This window comes from Anomaloglossus baeobatrachus, unplaced genomic scaffold, assembly GCF_048569485.1.
Source record: "Anomaloglossus baeobatrachus isolate aAnoBae1 unplaced genomic scaffold, aAnoBae1.hap1 Scaffold_2982, whole genome shotgun sequence".
NCBI lineage: Eukaryota > Metazoa > Chordata > Amphibia > Anura > Aromobatidae > Anomaloglossus > Anomaloglossus baeobatrachus.
The window spans coordinates 24,019-41,094 of NW_027442417.1; the positions used below are offsets into that span (position 1 = coordinate 24,019).

Sequence of the window (17,076 nt, forward strand, 5' to 3'; positions counted from 1 at the left end):
TGTGTCTGAGGGATGGGGAAGACCCCTGAGCCCAATCACGGGGCCTCCACCTCACCCCCCGATACATGAGGACATCAATGACCAGAAGATCCTAGAACTCACCTACAAGATGATTGAGCTGCTGATTAGAGAGGTGACACTGCTGGGAATGCTGGGACATTATACAGTAACGCTATGAAGGGATCGGGGGGTGACGGTATCATTGTATGTGTCAGGTTCCTATAAGGTGTCAGGATGTCACCGTCTATTTCTCCATGGAGGAGTGGGAGTATTTAGAAGGACACAAGGATCTGTACAAGGACGTCATGATGGAGGTTCCCCAGCCCCTCACATCACCAGGTAATAGACAGGACTAAATACACACGGCCTATAATTATCTGTATGTAAGGAATGAATTCAGTCCCTGTATGTGTCTCCTCCAGTTCTATCCAGTAAGAGGACAACACCAGAGAGATGTCCCCGTCCTCTTCTCCCACAGGACTGTAAACAAGAAGATCCCGATGTTCCTCAGGATCATCAGGTAGATGGAGTGAAGGTGCCATGAAATCTCCCTATGATGTGTAGACGGCTGTGAAGGTCTTGTGCTCAGTTTTGTTTTATCCTCCAGTATTATATGTTTTATACTTGTGTAATGAGAGCGGTAGAGATGGCAGGATTAGCGCTGATCATAAAGGTGACTGTGACGACATGGACTCTCATGGGTTAAAGTTTCTTAAAATCCAGCCAGACAGCATGATAGATTGTCTATAGACGGGGGAGAAGTCCGTCATTGTTTTTACAAGACTCTTGTTGACTCAATGTAATTGTGTTGGCCACTGAATGCCAGACGTATTGTTCTCCAGACTTTTTCAGTAACCAGTGTATTGTAGTTGTGTATTGCTAATGTAATTACCTTAGTAGCCATTGTTGAGTCTGTGACTTGCAGACTCCATGTAGATAGCTTCAGTCTTTCTATGCACATTATTTAAATGAACATTGTCCATGCAGCTTGAGATTCATCCAATGGGAGAAGCGCTCTTGTCCAACCAATCGATGAGGATACAGTGTATCTAAGTGGAAGGCTGTGGCTATAAAAGGGACTTCTTTAAGCCACCAGGTTGATGAAGGTTGATGGATGCTGATGGATCCAGTCTAAGCTCTTTGGAGCTGACTAGAGGATCAGGATATCTTATGGCTTCAATCTAGGGGCTCCGGTTCCGGTTGGAGACCATATCCACAGCCTAGGGATTTCGACTCCGGCTGCCAGGATTGTAACATCATACCAGGACTACCTAAGGAGGACACTCAGGTTGGGACAGTTCAGTCACCTGTTACATTTGTGTGTTTTGCTAGTTATGTGTTATGTGCCGTTAATTGTTTGGGGATCCAATAAAGTGCTGCCACCAATTGTGGAGACATGGGGCTCAGTGGGTGCTCTCGTCCACTAAAACCCGCCGCCTTTAGAAACACAGCGTGGCTCAGGGCTCATCCCAACTGAACGCCGGCCTCCTTAACCGTGGGCGTAACACTACTCAGACAACACAGGGTGAGGGAACCACAATAATTAGACTTTATTGGATCCCCAAACAATTAACGGCACATAACACATAACTAGCAAAACAGACAAATGTAACAGGTGACTGAACTGTCCCAACCTGAGTGTCCTCCTTAGGTAGTCCTGGTATGATGTTACAATCCTGGCAGCCGGAGTCGAAATCCCTAGGCTGTGGATATGGTCTCCAACCGGAACCGGAGTCCCTAGATTGAAGCCATAAGATATCCTGATCCTCTAGTCAGCTCCAAAGAGCTTAGAATGGATCCATCAGCATCCATCAACCTTCAACCACCCTGGTGGCTTAAAGAAGTCCCTTTTATAGCCATAACCTTCCCTTAGGATACACTGCGTCCTCATCGATTGGTTGGACAAGAGCGCTTCTCCCATTGGATGAATTTCAAGCTGCATGGATAATCTTCATTTAAATGATGTGCATAGAAAGACTCAGTATATCTACATGGAGTCGGCAAGTCACCGACTAGACAATGGCTACTAAGGTAATTACATTATCAATACACAACTACAATACAATGGTTACTGGAAAAGTCTGGAGAACAATACGTCTGGCTTTCAGTGGCCAACACAATTACATTGAGTCAACAAGAGTCTTGTAAAAACAATGACGGACTTCTCCCCCGTCTATAGACAATCTATCATGCTGTCTGGCTGGATTTTAAGAAACTTTAACCCATGAGAGTCCATGTCGTCACAGTGACTTCTCCATCTGTCTGTGACTTTCGGATCACATTTATCCGGTTCTCTACACTGAGCACTTACATCAGGGTTTTGACACCAGGTTATCGGACAGAGAGAGGTCACCCCTATCCGATGGGTCAGAAGGTCACAGCGTAAGCCAGCACTAGTTGGATCTGCTTTGTCTTCCACTTAGCTGTGTAGACTATCCTTGTGCTGGCGCTGCTAGGGTTAAGCAGACTCTTGTTTCTTTCTTGGCTTACCATCTTTAGTTGTCTCAGCTGTTCTGATTTCTGGAAGTCCCCCCACCCCCGTTATAAGTACTCACCATTTTACCTCAGTAGTTGCCAGTGATAACTTGCTTTTCCATGGTCCTGGCATGAAGGTGAGAGCCATGGAAAGAAAAATTGTTTTGAATTTGATCCTAGAGATTGCTGCCTGGAAGTTTTCTTTGGTGTCTTCCTATTGATCATCTCCCTTTTTATTCATTTCTCTTTCCATCCTCCTTTTTTAGCACTTGTTGTTTGGGAATGCAGTTTCTTTTTCCTTTGTCTGTCGTTTTCCTTTTGTGTCATTATCATAAAGCAGGACTAGTGTTCCTCCTGCCCTGCTCCCTAGACATGGTTGTGATTAGGGTAAGACAGGGATAGACACGTGATTGCTGCACAAGGGGAAAGAACCTGTCTTGGGACATTGGGGAGCTCAGGGTCGCTCATAGTAAGTGACAATATTTATCCTTCCTGTTCTTCCCTAGAGGCAGTGGTTCCCATGCCATCTTTCTCATGATACACCGCTCAGCCTCTTGGTGAAACACAACAACCAGGAACTGCCCTGTATTGGTAATTGGTGTCTACTGGCAGCAAAGTCCAACCTCAGAGGCTCTGGTGATGACTGGGTAGGCACTTAATCATGCCCCTCTGGATAAGCCTGGTTCAGGGCGCACTGAGGCTACACCCTTCTCCTAAACCTATTAGCATGACAGGTTTACATGTAATTCTTCAAATGACTTGATTCAGCTTAAACCCCCAAAGGATCCATTCACTGTAATGAGGAAGCAGAATTAGTCTGGACTCCTCATGGCAGCGCGGCAATCATCCCTATCTAGTGAATGGTTATCTCCAGTAATTGTATTATTACAGCGGATTCTTTATGATGTTACATCGTCATCTTCTCCCCATTTAGGTCCCTACAATATCGGATCCTCTCAGTGGAGATCTATATAAGAGAATTCTCCTGATTGACCCATCAAGGATGGATATGGACAGGGACAAGATGGCGGAGAGGATATTACACCTCACCCTAGAGATCCTCTTCCGGCTTACTGGAGAGGTGAGAGATTCTGATGACGTCACATTACATCATTCTTATCTATGGGAATAACAGATGGACAGAACTGGAGAGGTGAGGACTCTAGAAATGTCTGGAGTGAGATTTATTACTGTGTCTCTCCATAACCAGGATGACACAGTAGTGAAGAAGACCTCTAGTGAGCGCTGTCAGGCCCCTGTGTCTGAGGGATGGGGAAGACACCTGAGCTCAATCACGGGGCCTCCACCTCACCCCCCGATACATGAAGACATCAATGACCAGAAGATCCTAGAACTCACCTACAAGATGATTGAGCTGCTGACTGGAGAGGTGACACTGCTGGGAATGCTGGGACATTATACAGTAACGCTATGAAGGGATCAGGGGTGACGGTATCATTGTATGTGTCAGGTTCCTATAAGGTGTCAGGACGTCACCGTCTATTTCTCCATGGAGGAGTGGGAGTATTTAGAAGGACACAAAGATCTGTACAAGGACGTCATGATGGAGGTTCCCCAGTCCCTCACATCACCAGGTAATAGACAAGACTAAATACACACGGCCTACAATTATCTGTATGTAAGGAATGAATTCAGTCCCTGTATGTGTCTCCTCCAGTTCTATCCAGTAAGAGGACAACACCAGAGAGATGTCCCCATCCTCTTCTCCCACAGGACTGTAAACATGAAGATCCCGATGTTCCTCAGGATGTGTTTCCTCCAGCTCTATCCAGTAAGAGATATCTACTCATGTATTTTATGCACTAATTTGTGTTTACATTTTTAGACATTCTGCTCTGTTTTTTTCAGCTGTATTTTCTTTGCTTCTGCTTCTTCTGCTGTTTGTTTCTAGTGCCTTCTCTATGTCATTATGAAGGCAACTCAAAGACCTGCAGAGGGTTCATGAATACCCTGTTTCCCTAAAAAGACGACCTACACCGAAAATAAGCCCTAGCATAATTTTATGGGATTTTTGGAGAATGCTTGAAATTTAAGCCCTACTCCATAAATAAACCCTAGTTACAGTCAGGGGCAGCGTTAGGAGGAGTCAAACTGCACAATTTCTCCAGAACCTCCACTCTTAAGGACCCCATCAGTTGTATTCTAAAGTTTATCACTTGAGGATCTTTGAGGATCCAAGGATTGGAGAAGCAAGAAGCTCATCTGCATATTTCCAGTGCATTCTGGGAAGAGGAGAAGAGTCGCCTTAAGCAAATCGATTGCTGGGACTTACCAGGTCTCACAGTTTCAGGACATTGCGACTTTCCACCCATCATACACTGCATCAAGCAATATGGAAGAGACGAAAATCCACATGGTCACCTGCAACACATGCTACATGTTTACGGATCTGCTGCACCAAGAATCCAACTTCACCTGTCAAAAGTGCAAACTTGTTGCCCTCTTAGAGGAAAAGGTGCAGGGACTGGAAGAAAGAATAGCAACGCTGAAGCTAATTAAAGAACATGAGGACTTCTTGGACGAAGCAGAAGCAAGAATTCAGGATACGGAAAGCGAAAAAAGCTTCAGAACACATACAGAGGCTGAAAAGTGGACACAAGTGACCAAAAGAAACCAGTGGATCAAGTGGTCAACACCACCTATGGAGCTTAGCAACCAATATGGAGCCCTCATGCTGGAGAATGAAAATGGCACAGCTCAGGATGATACTGTCTCTACAAGAGAAGACACACTATCAACAAAAGAAGTTACTATATTTTTCGCTTTATAAGACCCACCTGATTATAAGACGCACCCCCAAATTTGGTGAAGGAAAAGAGAATTTTTTTTTTTTTAATGTTAAATGGGGTCCGTCTTATAATGCCAGTGTCCGTCTAACAAATCATATAGCGTATATGTCCCTCATAGCCCCCCATCCTAAAATTAGCCCCCTTAATCTGTATATGGCCCCCTTATATTGAATATAGCCCCCGTGTGCTGGGACACGTCCCCCTGTGCTGCCCATGGCCACTATAGATGGCACACCTCCCCTGTGTTAGATATGGCCCCCATGTGTGCTGCCCATGGTCACTATAGATGGCACATCTCCCCTTTGTTAGATATGCCCCCCATGTGTGCTGCCCATTGCCACTATAGATGGCACATCTCCCCTGTGTTAGATATGGCCCCCATATGTGCTGCCCATGGCCCCTATAGATGGCACACCTCCCCTGTGTTAGATATGGCCCCCATGTGTGCTGCTCATGGCCACTATAGATGGCACACCTCCCCTGTGTTAGATATGGCCCCCATGTGTGCTGCTCATGGCCACTATAGATGGCACATCTCCCCTGTGTTAGATATGCCCCCCATGCTGCTGCCCATAATAGAATAAAACACTTTCCTTACCTTCTCAGCACTGTAATCCCTGTGTCTCCCTCCTCGCAGTTGAGCTCCGAGACCTCCCTTCTCCACTTCCTGGTTCTTGCTGCCGGTCATGTGATCGGTACCGGAAGATCAGAGGTAAGTAAAGCTTTTTTTATTTTACTATGGGCAGCAACACGGGGGCCATATCTAACGCAGGTGGGATCATGTGCGATCAAAGGAGGGCGCAGGCAGATATAATATGCCCCGCTGCCCCAGCCCCTCAGCGTGATGCAGTTTCAGCACCACGCTGCTGATGGACAGCGGCTGTGCATATTATATTAGCGGGAGCAGGAGATCTAACGCTGCCGCCCGCAGCTGTCACCTGCCCCCAGCAGCGCTCAAGAGCGGACCCTGCAATATATATATATATATATATATATATATATATATATATATATATATATATATATATATATATATATATATATATATATATATATGTACACCCCCCGTATATTCGGTTTATAAGACGCACCCCCTACTTTCCCCCAAAATTTGGGGGAACAAAAGTGCGTCTTATAAAGTGAAAAACACGGTACTTTGTCAACAAAAGCAGAGAGCAAAGACACTCAAAAACACTCAGCAGTAACAAGCAGTGTGTCCAGAGAGAGAAGAAGAGTGGTAGTTATGGGCGACTCACTTCTAAGAACATGGAGGCAACTATCTGCAGGCCGAATATCACCGCACAAGAAGTATGCTGCCTTCCAGAAGCAAAAATTAGGGATGTGGCCAACAGGATACCAAATATCCTTGGATCCAAGGATGACTACCCATTCCTATTGATACATGTAGGCACAAATGACACGGCAAGAAATTACCTACCAACTATTTGAGAAGACTTTGAAATTCTGGGAAGAAAATAAAGGAACGGAACGTACAGGTTGTTTTCTCATCAATCCTCCCAGTCGATGGTCATGGTGTCAGAAGATGGAATAGCATACTAGAGGTGAACAACTGGCTACGACGGTGGTGCAAGCAGCAAGGATTTGGATTCTTGGACCACGGAGTGAATTACCTCTATGATGGACTTCTCACAAGAGACTGGATACACCTCACAAAACCTGGGAAACACACGTTCGCCAGAAGGCTTGCCACACTGATCGGGAGGGCTTTAAACTAGAAGAAGAGGGGATGGGAGAAAAAAACAGCAAACAAGAACATGCAGCAGAAGGACAAACTAATCAAGGATACTAGATGCCGTAAAGAAGACCCAAGACAAGGTACTCAAAAGGAAGTTAAGAAAAGGGGAGCAAAACTTCTTTCCTGCATGCTGACCAATGCAAGAAGCCTGACCAATAAGATGGAGGAACTGGAGCTGGTAATGTATGAGGAAAAATACGACATAGTAGGAATAACTGAGACATGGTTAGATGATAGTTATGACTGGGCGGCTAACCTGCAAAGATATGAATTGTTTAGGAGGGATCGTAAAAATAGGAAAGGGGGTGGAGTCTGTCTATATATAAAGTCCTGTTTAAAGCCCACACTAAGAGAAGATATACAAGAGGGGAATGAAGAGGTGGAGTCTCTATGGGTGGAGATACAAGGAGGGAAAACTAATAAAATCCTCATAAGGGTTTGTTATAAGCCACCAAATATAACAGAAACTACTGAAAATATATTATTGAAACAAATAGACAAAGCAGCAAATCACAATGAGGTGATTATTATGGGGGACTTCAACTACCCCGATATAGACTGGGAAACTGAAACCTGCGTATCTCAGAAAGGAAACCGGCTTCTGTCAGTAACCAAGGATAATTATCTGTCCCAACTTGTGCCGGGCCCAACTAGAAGGACAGCCCTTCTGGACTTAATTTTAAGCAACAGGCCAGATAGAATAACAGAAGTACGAGTGGATGGGCACCTAGGGAATAGTGACCACAATATAATACAATTCCACTTGTCCTTCAGTAAGGTGCCTTGGAGGGGGGTTACAAAAACGCTGAATTTCAGGAAAGTAAAGTTTGATCAGCTTGGAGCAGACCTTCACCGAAATGATTGGGACAATGTCCTCAAAAATAGAAGCACATAAGATAAATGGGAAATTTTTAAATCAGTATTAAACACCCACTGCGAGCGAGCCATACCGTACGCAAAAAAAAGGGCTAGGAACAGGAGAAAACCAATGTGGCTAAATAAGGATGTAAAAGGGGCAATGAATAATAAGAAAAAGGCATTTAAGAAGCTAAAACAAGAAGGCAGCGAAGAAGCATTAAAAAGATATAGAGAAAAAAATAAAATGTGTAAAAAAAAAACAAATACATATAGCAAAAGTGGAAACTGAGAGACTCATTGCTAAGGAAAGCAAAGCAAATCCCAAACTATTCTTTAATTATACAAACAGCAAAAAGATAAAAATTGAAGGTGTCGGCCCATTAAAGAACAATGAGGGTAACATTGTAGAGAGCGATGTGGGTAAAGCAAATGTTTTAAATACTTTTTTCTCAACTGTCTTCACACAGGAAAAGGATATGCCAGGGGAAATGCAGAGTGATCATTTAAATGCCCCATTAAGTATTACCTGCCTAACCCAGGAAGAAGTGCAGAACCGACTTAGTAATATTAAAATTGACAAATCACCAGGCCCTGATGGCATTCACCCTCGGGTATTAAGGGAGTTAAGTAATGTAGTAGACAGGCCTCTATTCCTTATATTTAAAGACTCTATAGAAACTTGGTCTGTTCCACTGGATTGGCGACTAGCAAATGTGGTACCAATATTCAAAAAGGGGTGTAAAAGGGAACCTGGAAACTATAGGCCGGCAAGCTTAACATCTGTTGTGGGTAAAATGTTTGAAGGATCTTTAAGGGATACTATTATGCAATATCTCAATGTTAACAAATGTTTAACTCCATACCAATATGGATTTATGAAGGATCGCTCCTGTCAAACTAACCTGATCAGCTTCTACGAGGATGTAAGCTCTCAAATGGACTGAGGAGCATCATTGGATGTCATTTATCTCGACTTCGGTAAAGCATTTGACACTGTCCCACATAAAAGATTGATAAGTAAAATGAGAAAGCTTGGGCTCGGGGAAAATGTGTGTAGATGGGTAGGTAGCTGGCTTAGTGATAGAAAACAAAGAGTGGTTATTAATGGCGCATACTCAGATTGGGCAATGGTTACTAATGGGGTACCACAGGCTTCTGTATTGGGCCCTCTACTATTTAATATATTTATTAATGATCTGGTAGATGGCTTACAGAGTAAATATCAGTATTTTCAGATGATACAAAACTATGTAAGGTAGTTAACGCAAAGGAGGACAGTTTGCAACTACAGATGGATTTGAGTAAATTGGAGAATTGGGCTGAAAAATGGCAAATGAGGTTTAACACAGATAAGTGTAAGGTTATGCATATGGGAAGGAGAAACAGATGCTACGATTACTTACTAAATGGGAAACTGCTGGGGAAATCAGACATGGAAAAAGACTTAGGCATCTTAGTCAATAAGAAGCTAAATTGGAGTGCCCAGTGTGAGGTAGCCGGCACCAAAGCAAATAGGGTGATGGGATGCATTAGAAGAGGTCTGGGGGCACGAGATGAAAACATCATTCTCCCTCTGTACAAATCACTCGTCAGACTACACTTGGAGTATTGTGTGCAATTTTGGGCGCCAGTGCTCAAGAAAGACATTACTGAACTTGAAAGGGTTCAGAGGCGGGCTACTAAAATAATAAATGGAGTGGATGCATTACAATACCCAGAAAGGTTATCAAAATTAGGTCTATTTACTCTAGAAAAGAGAAGACTTAGGGGAGACCTAATAACTATCTACAAGTATATCAGAGGGCAATACAGAGATCTCTCCCATGATCTGTTTGTACCAAGGACTGTGACAAGAACAAGGGGGCATTCTCTTCAATTGGAGGAAAGAAAATTCCTACATCAGCATAGAAGAGGGTTCTTCACGGTAAGAGCAGTGAGGCTCTGGAACTCTCTTCCTGAGGAAGTGGTGATGGCCAACTCACTGAATGAATTTAAGAGAGGAATGGATGCTTTTTTTAATAGCAACAGTATAGAAGGTTATGAATAACATAATATTACAGGTAAATAGTTGACCCAGATTAGGAGTCGGGAAAGAATATTTTTCCCTATGAAGAAAATTGGCTCCTGCTCTGTGGGTTTTTACCTTCCCCTGGTTCAACACTGGAGAACAGCGGCACTAAAATAGGTTGAACTAGATGGACATAAGGTCTTCCTTCAGCCTTACAAACTATGTTCCTATGTTTCATGACTTCAGAGTCATGTGACATGATGTAAACAAAGGTCTCTTAATTGCAGGAGTCTAAATGAATTTAATAGAAGACAGACTGGCATTAGGGGAAAGGGAGAGCAAACTAACCCATTCTCTTAGCGGCCCCAGTGTTTATATGCTGATTATAGGACTGCTTAAGGACCTTTTTGACATCACATCATGTGACCAAAGGTCTGTTAATTATAGAAGTCTATAGCTGAAGAGGAGACAGGCCGGTGTGTGTGTGTGTGTGTGTGTGTGTGTGTGTGTTCACACCATTTTTAACCAGCTTTGCCAAAATGGGCAGAATTACAGCCGCACACTGAAATGCAAAAGTTTTCAACTAAAGAAGATGTAATAAAATTATTGCTTTAGAAAATGTTAACTACTGGCAAACTACCCTGGAAGGAATGGAGACACCTACAGAAGGAGATTTGACACCTAGACCCTGATTTATCAGAGCAATTATGGCAGAATTCTAGCATAAATCACTTCAAAAGTTCTCAAAACTTTTTGTGCAATACAGAGGTGTGAAAAAAAATTGTGCGACTTTTGGAGGTTTCCCCCCAATTTTAACCAGCTTTTGCCAAAATGAGCAGAGCTGGGCCATAAGAAGGGTGTGATGTCACCGCTTCTCTAATTCATAACAAACTGCGGCGTTACCTATGCCAGAAATTTCACTCCAGTCCCTAACATCATGTTTCAGTGTACATCGCCGGTCTTGATGAATTGGAGCCCTAATGTTTATTTGTACAGACCCCAAGACCCTGCTACCTGCTTTGGTTACAAAGCCTAAGGATTGGTCATCAGCGTTATAGTCTCGGACAACCCTATTAAATATCCGGCATCTGACTGTAACTATATTTTAGTTTCGCCTTTCAAAATATTTTTTTTTTCTAATTGTCTATGTTGTGGATCAATGTTACCTGTTTTTGCAGGTTTTGCCAACTGTCATGGTGACGTCAGGATTTGTGGAAATGATAGATTCTGGTACTCTGCATGTTAACTTATCTGATTTCTGTGAGCAGCGCAGGGAGACGCAGGTGTCAAACCACAGATTTGGGCAGGCTAGCAAGAGTTATTCTCGGCTGGGCTGCTTGTCTTTGATCACATACTGTGGAGGAGAAAGTATCCTCTTCTGTATATGCTGGCTGGACTATTCCATTAATGCCAACTATAGGTTACCTATACTTGACTGGTCAGATGTTGTGATTCAGACTTACCGGTGGTTGTGCATTATTGCTGTAAGCTGTTGTGGTGTTAACCCTTGTTGTATTTTTGTTGCCTTCTTGCTCTTGCTTTTCTCCTTAGTCTCTCACTGTTTATTTCTGTGAGTTTGCAATGTGTCCCGTCTGTCTTAATCTGTGTTTCCATCATATTCCTGCCCTGTCTTTATCTGGTGGATAACAGATTAGATCTGGTCAGGAGAATAGTAAGGCATGGGACTCTCCATCTTCAGGCGTAACCCAATCGTTAGGAATACCTTAGGGTCCACTAGTGTGAGGGACCGTATACGAGCCCCCTGTCCCTCATTATCCTGCAGTCACATTGTGGCAATCAATGAGATTATTTACTGTAGCATATTCCAGAGAACTGGAGCAATAAATGCGAGATTAGAATTAACAAAGATGTAACTCTTAGGCTGCTTTCACACTTGCGTTCATCGAAATCCGCCACTATGGAAAATAGCGCAGTTCATTAACGGACTGTGTTATTTTCCATAGACTTGTATTGACGACGCACTGTGACACAAGTGCGTTGCATCTGCTGGCCATCGCTGAGTCGGTATTTTGACTGAGCGCCGGGCGGAGGGAACGCAGCATGTAGCGTTTTTGGTGTTGTCAAAACAAGGCACCTTGGCGGATTCTGTTGGAATCCGCCAAGGTGTCTAATGATTGTCTATGGTGGCGGATTCCGCCGCAATTCGCTAAGCGGCGGAATCCGCTGATGGATTCCGTCACGTTCTACTGAGCATGCTCAGCATGTCCAGCAGAACGATCTAAATCATTTAAAATCACTCCTGGTCTCGCTCGGTCGGTCTCTGTCTGTCAGTCTCTCTCTCTCGGTCTCTATCTCTCTCTGTCGGTCGGTCTCTCTCTCATCCCCTCTCTTATACTCACCAACACGGCGCTGCACAGCTGTCACACTGCTCTGGTGGCTTCGCCTGCTTTTAAAAATGCCGGCCGCTCATTATTCCATCTCATATTCACTGCTTCCCCCGCCCACCGGCGCCTATGATTGGTTGCTGTCAGACGCGCCCCACGCTGAGTGACAGCTCTCACTGCAACCAATCACAGCCGCTGGTGGGCGTGTCTATATCATGCAGTACAATAAATAAATAATTAAACAAAACGGCGTGCGGTCCCCCCCAATTTTGATACCAGCCAAGATAAAGCCACACCACTGAATGCTGGTATTCTCAGGATGGGAAGCCACACGTTATGGGGAGCCCCCAGCCTAAAACTATAAGCCAGCAGCCGCCCGGAATTACCGCATCCATTAGATGCGACAGTCCCGGGACTCTACCTGGCTCATTCCTAATTGACCTGGTGCGGTGGTAATCGGGGTAATAAGGAGTTAATGGCAGCCCATAGCTGCCACAAAGTCCTAGGTTAATCATGGCAGGCATCTATGAGACACCCCCAAGATTAACCTGTAAGTGGAAGTAAATAAACACATACACCTGAAAAAATCCTTTATTTGGAATAAAAGACAAAAAAACCCCTCTTTTACCACTCTATTAATCCCCCAAATACCGCTCCAGGCCCGACATAATCCATATGAGGTCCCACGACGCTTTCAGCTTTGCTACATCAGAAGCTGACAGGATCAGTAGCAGAACACCGCCGCTCTCTGTGAGCTCCACGCACTAACTGAAGTGAATCACGCTGTCAGCGGGGATGTCACTGAGGTAGTGTCGGGGTGTGTGCGGTGATGATGGGGGTGGTAGTGCCTGCGTGTGTGCGGTGATGATGGGGGCAGTAGTGCCGCCAGTGTGTGCAGTGATGATGGGGGCGGTAGTGCCGGTGTGTGTGCGGTGATGATGGGGGCGGTAGTGCCGCTGATGGATTCCTGCGAAATAACTCATCTGTTGGGTCCGTTAGCAACACAAAAATTGACGGATGCATTGTTTCGACGCAGCAACAGACCTGGCGGATGAGACACAATGCAAGTGTGAAAGCAGCCTAAGGCTATGTGCACAAATTGCGTAATTACATGCAGCTTCGCTGCGATCTGCACCGCAGCGTAACTGCATTCGCCCTGCGTCCCCAGCATAATCTATGAAGATTATGCAGGAACCGTGCGCACATGGCGTTTTAGAGCGCAGCGCTTCGGCTTCTGCCCGAAGCGCGCGTTCTAAGAAGTGACATGTCACTTCTTTCCTGCACTTTGCCTGCAGGTCCCGCTCTGTCTATGGGAGGAGCTGCAGGCAGAGCGCATGGAATCGGCTTTTTTTTTACTACGGACTGTTTCTGCAGCGATTTGAAGCGCATGTGTGCTGTTCAGATCGCTGCAGAAATTTCTGCAGGGCTAGTACGCAACGTGCGCACATAGCCTTAGATGTCGAAATTGGACAACAGATTCAGAATACATTTTATCCTAATTTTAATTTCTGATGTTATGGTTTAAAAACATAAATGTAATTTCAAGATAATATCATTAAGAAATAACAACTGTTTATTGTTAGCAGATGACTGTATTGGGAGTTCCGATGGAAATCTAATATCTACAGAATTTAAAACAGATGATCAAAGTATCACACATGATACATATGAAAAGTATGCTGTTGTCACAGATATACCTCCAGTCCTTCCTCGGAAAGCTTTATCATATGATCTTTTCAAACAAGTCCAAAAGTCTGATTTATCACAGAATTTTAAGCAAAATGACAGTTACAGCAGGGATGTGGAACATGTAACGGCTCCTACAAGGAAGAAACCATTTTCATGTTCAAAATGTGGGAAATGTTTTATTCTGAAATCAGACCTTGTTAGACATCAGACTATTCACACAGGGGAGAAGCCATTTTCATGCCCAGAATGTGGAAAGTGTTTTACTAGGAAAATAACCCTTGCTAATCATCAAAAAATTCACACAGGGGAGAAGCCATTTTCATGTTCAGAGTGTGGGAAATGTTTTATTCGGAAATCGGATCTTGTTATGCATCAAAAAATTCACACAGGGGAGAAGCCATTTTCATGTTCAGGGTGTGGGAAATGTTTTATTCGGAAATCGGCCCTTGTTGAGCATCAAAGAATTCACACAGGGGTGAAGCCATTTTCATGTTCAGAGTGTGGGAAATGTTTGATTCGGAAATCTGATCTTGTTGAGCATCAAAAAATTCACACAGGGGAAAAGCCATTTTCATGTTCAGAATGTGGGAAATGTTTTATTCGAAAATCAGACCTTGTTAAACATCAGAAGATTCACACAGGGGAATTTTCATGCCCAGAATGTGGAAAATGTTTTACTCAGAAATCAGGTCTTGTTGAGCATCAAAAAAATCACACAGGGGAGAAGCCATTTTCATGTTCAGAGTGTGGGAAATGTTTTATTCGGAAATCGGATCTTGTTATGCATCAAAAAATTCACACAGGGGTGAAGCCATTTTCATGTTCAGAGTGTGGGAAATGTTTTATTCGTAAAAAGGATCTTGTTGAGCATCAAATAACTCACACAGGGGAGAAGCCATTTTCATGTTCAGAATGTGGGAAATGTTTTATTCGGAAATCAGATCTTGTTGAGCATCAAAGAATTCACACAGGGGAGAAGCCATTTTCATGCCCAGAATGTGGAAAATGTTTTACTCAGAAAATAACCCTTACTAATCATCAAAAAAATCACACAGGGGAGAAGCCATTTTCATGTTCAGAATGTGGGAAATGTTTTATTCGGAAATCAGATCTTGTTGAGCATCAAAGAATTCACACAGGGTTGAAGCCATTTTCATGTTCAGAATGTGGGAAATGTTTTATTCGGAAATCAAACCTTGTTAGACATCAGAAAATTCACACAGGGGAGAAGCCATTTTCATGCCTAGAATGTCGAAAATGTTTTACTCAGAAATCAAAACTTGTTGAGCATCAAAGAATTCACACAGGGGAGAAGCCATTTTCATGTTCAGAATGTGGGAAATGTTTTATTCAGAAATCAGATCTTGTTGAGCATCAAAGAATTCACACAGGGGTGAATCCATTTTCATGTTCAGAATCTGGGAAATGTTTTATTCGGAAATCAGATATTGTTGAGCATCAAACATCTCACACAGGGTAGAAGCCATTTTCATGTTCAGGGTGTGGGAAATGTTTTACTCAGAAATCACATCTTATTGAACACCAAAACACTCACACAGAAGAGAAGGAATATTCTTGTTCAGAGTGTGGGAAATATTTTACTCAGAAATCATATTTTAATAACCATCAAAGATCTCACACAGGGGAGAAGCCATTTTCATACCCAAAATGTGGTAAATGTTTTATTAGGAAGTCATGTCTTGTTTACCATCGAAAATATTAGATAATTCACTAATCTCAGTTTACCCACTGCTTTATTTACTAAAAAGTGCAGTATATCAGAGTGTATATAATTGCATTTCAAAACTTGTTTTGTTAATAAATGCTTGTAAAATATATATACTTCATGGCTATCTTTATTATTTAGATGTGATGATTTTTCCTCAGAACCTCTGGAGTTGAGGCAGAGCTGTAGACATTTCAAACAAAAATAGTGAGGGGATGTCACAGAGGTGTCATGGTCGGCAAACAATCCAGTAGCAGCAAGTGTTAGAAATTCCCAGAGATTGGCAGCACGTGTTGTTTACTGACAGTTTTCTGTTTCTGAAGCAGCGGACTCTATGACCCTGGGAAACTTAGTTTTTCCCCTCAGTTGCCAGCCTCTGATTTCCTTTATAAACCTCACCCTGGGGTGCTTTGGGTACAGTTTATAGTTGTTCCTGGTTGTGGTCTGCAGTGGTAGTCTCCTCTTGTTGTTCCAGAGACTTCTGTGGTAGCTGCTCCTAAGATAAGTGTTTGACCTTTGATATCTACCTGGGCTCAGGTGGTAGCATTTGTGTTTCCCCTGTATTGTTTCCTTTTGTCTCCCTTAGCGTTAGTGGTATTGACGAATAGCTCATACCTGCCATCCTTACTTAGGGAGATCAGGGTTTGCCTAGGGCGAGATATTCCTGCTCGGCGAAAGGTGCACAGAACTTGTATAGGGTTGGTGAGGACAGTGAGGGTGAGCTGCAGGTTATTGTCAGGGGCCATCACTTCCCCCTTTCCCTAGTGATAGGGCATTCTTTTCCCCTTCCCTTTGTATTGTATTTTATGGCCAGTATAGCTTTTATTCCCAGCCGTGACAGGAGAATTGAATCACACTATACATCCTAGATATGTGGAAGTTGTTAAGACACTCCGGTCCCAATTAATCAAAGCTTTTATGCCAAAAAAGTGGCACAAAAGCTTTGAAAAGTCACAACAATTTGGATAAATTGAGTTGTGCCAAATTTTGGCGGCTTTTTCACTCCAAAATTTGCAGAGCTTAGGTGGGACGGGGCATGACAGCACAGCTCCTTAAATACATGACAAGCTGTGGTGTTCTCTATGCCAGAAATCTCCCTCCAGTCCCTGAAGGGAGTAATATTTCTAGAATGGCACAAGGAGGCACATGCCACTTGTCAAACGCTCCAGATTCATGAAGATGCATAATAATAATAATAATAATAATAAGGTTTATTTATATAGCGCCAACATATTCCTCAGCACTTTACAATCAGGTGGGGGCTTGTATAGACAAAAACAAAACAAATAGTGCATAATTCAACAGCTACAGTAGGAATGAGGGCCCTGCTTGAAAGCTTACAATCTATGGGGAAGGGGGGGGGGTCACAAAAGGTGTAGCACACTTGTAGATCTGGTCCAGCCATCGTT

General features: G+C 43.4%; 2 protein-coding genes across 2 annotated transcripts; both read left to right on the forward strand.

Annotated features, from left to right (window-relative positions):
• The first annotated feature begins 487 nt into the window (after window positions 1–487).
• LOC142268025 (oocyte zinc finger protein XlCOF29-like) lies at window positions 488–3,910 on the forward strand. Its single transcript, XM_075332346.1, has 3 exons — window positions 488–520; window positions 3,410–3,556; window positions 3,686–3,910. The coding sequence occupies exons 2-3, from the start codon at window positions 3,479–3,481 to the stop codon at window positions 3,908–3,910; spliced, it is 303 nt and encodes a 100-aa protein (XP_075188461.1). The 5' UTR covers window positions 488–520; window positions 3,410–3,478.
• A 9,879-nt stretch (window positions 3,911–13,789) lies between these two features.
• On the forward strand, window positions 13,790–15,779 carry LOC142268026 (uncharacterized; the record flags this gene model as incomplete). Its single annotated transcript, XM_075332347.1, has 1 exon — window positions 13,790–15,779. A coding segment is annotated over one exon (1,632 nt), but the record flags the coding sequence as incomplete, so codon positions are not given.
• Window positions 15,780–17,076: the final 1,297 nt, after the last annotated feature.

Coding starts and splice junctions, on each gene's coding strand:
- LOC142268025 (XM_075332346.1), top strand. CDS start 3,479: ATGGATATGGACAGGGACAAGATGGCGGAGAGGATATTACACCTCACC. Junction 3,557..3,685: donor TCTTCCGGCTTACTGGAGAG/GTGAGAGATTCT, acceptor CTCCATAACCAG/GATGACACAGTAGTGAAGAA.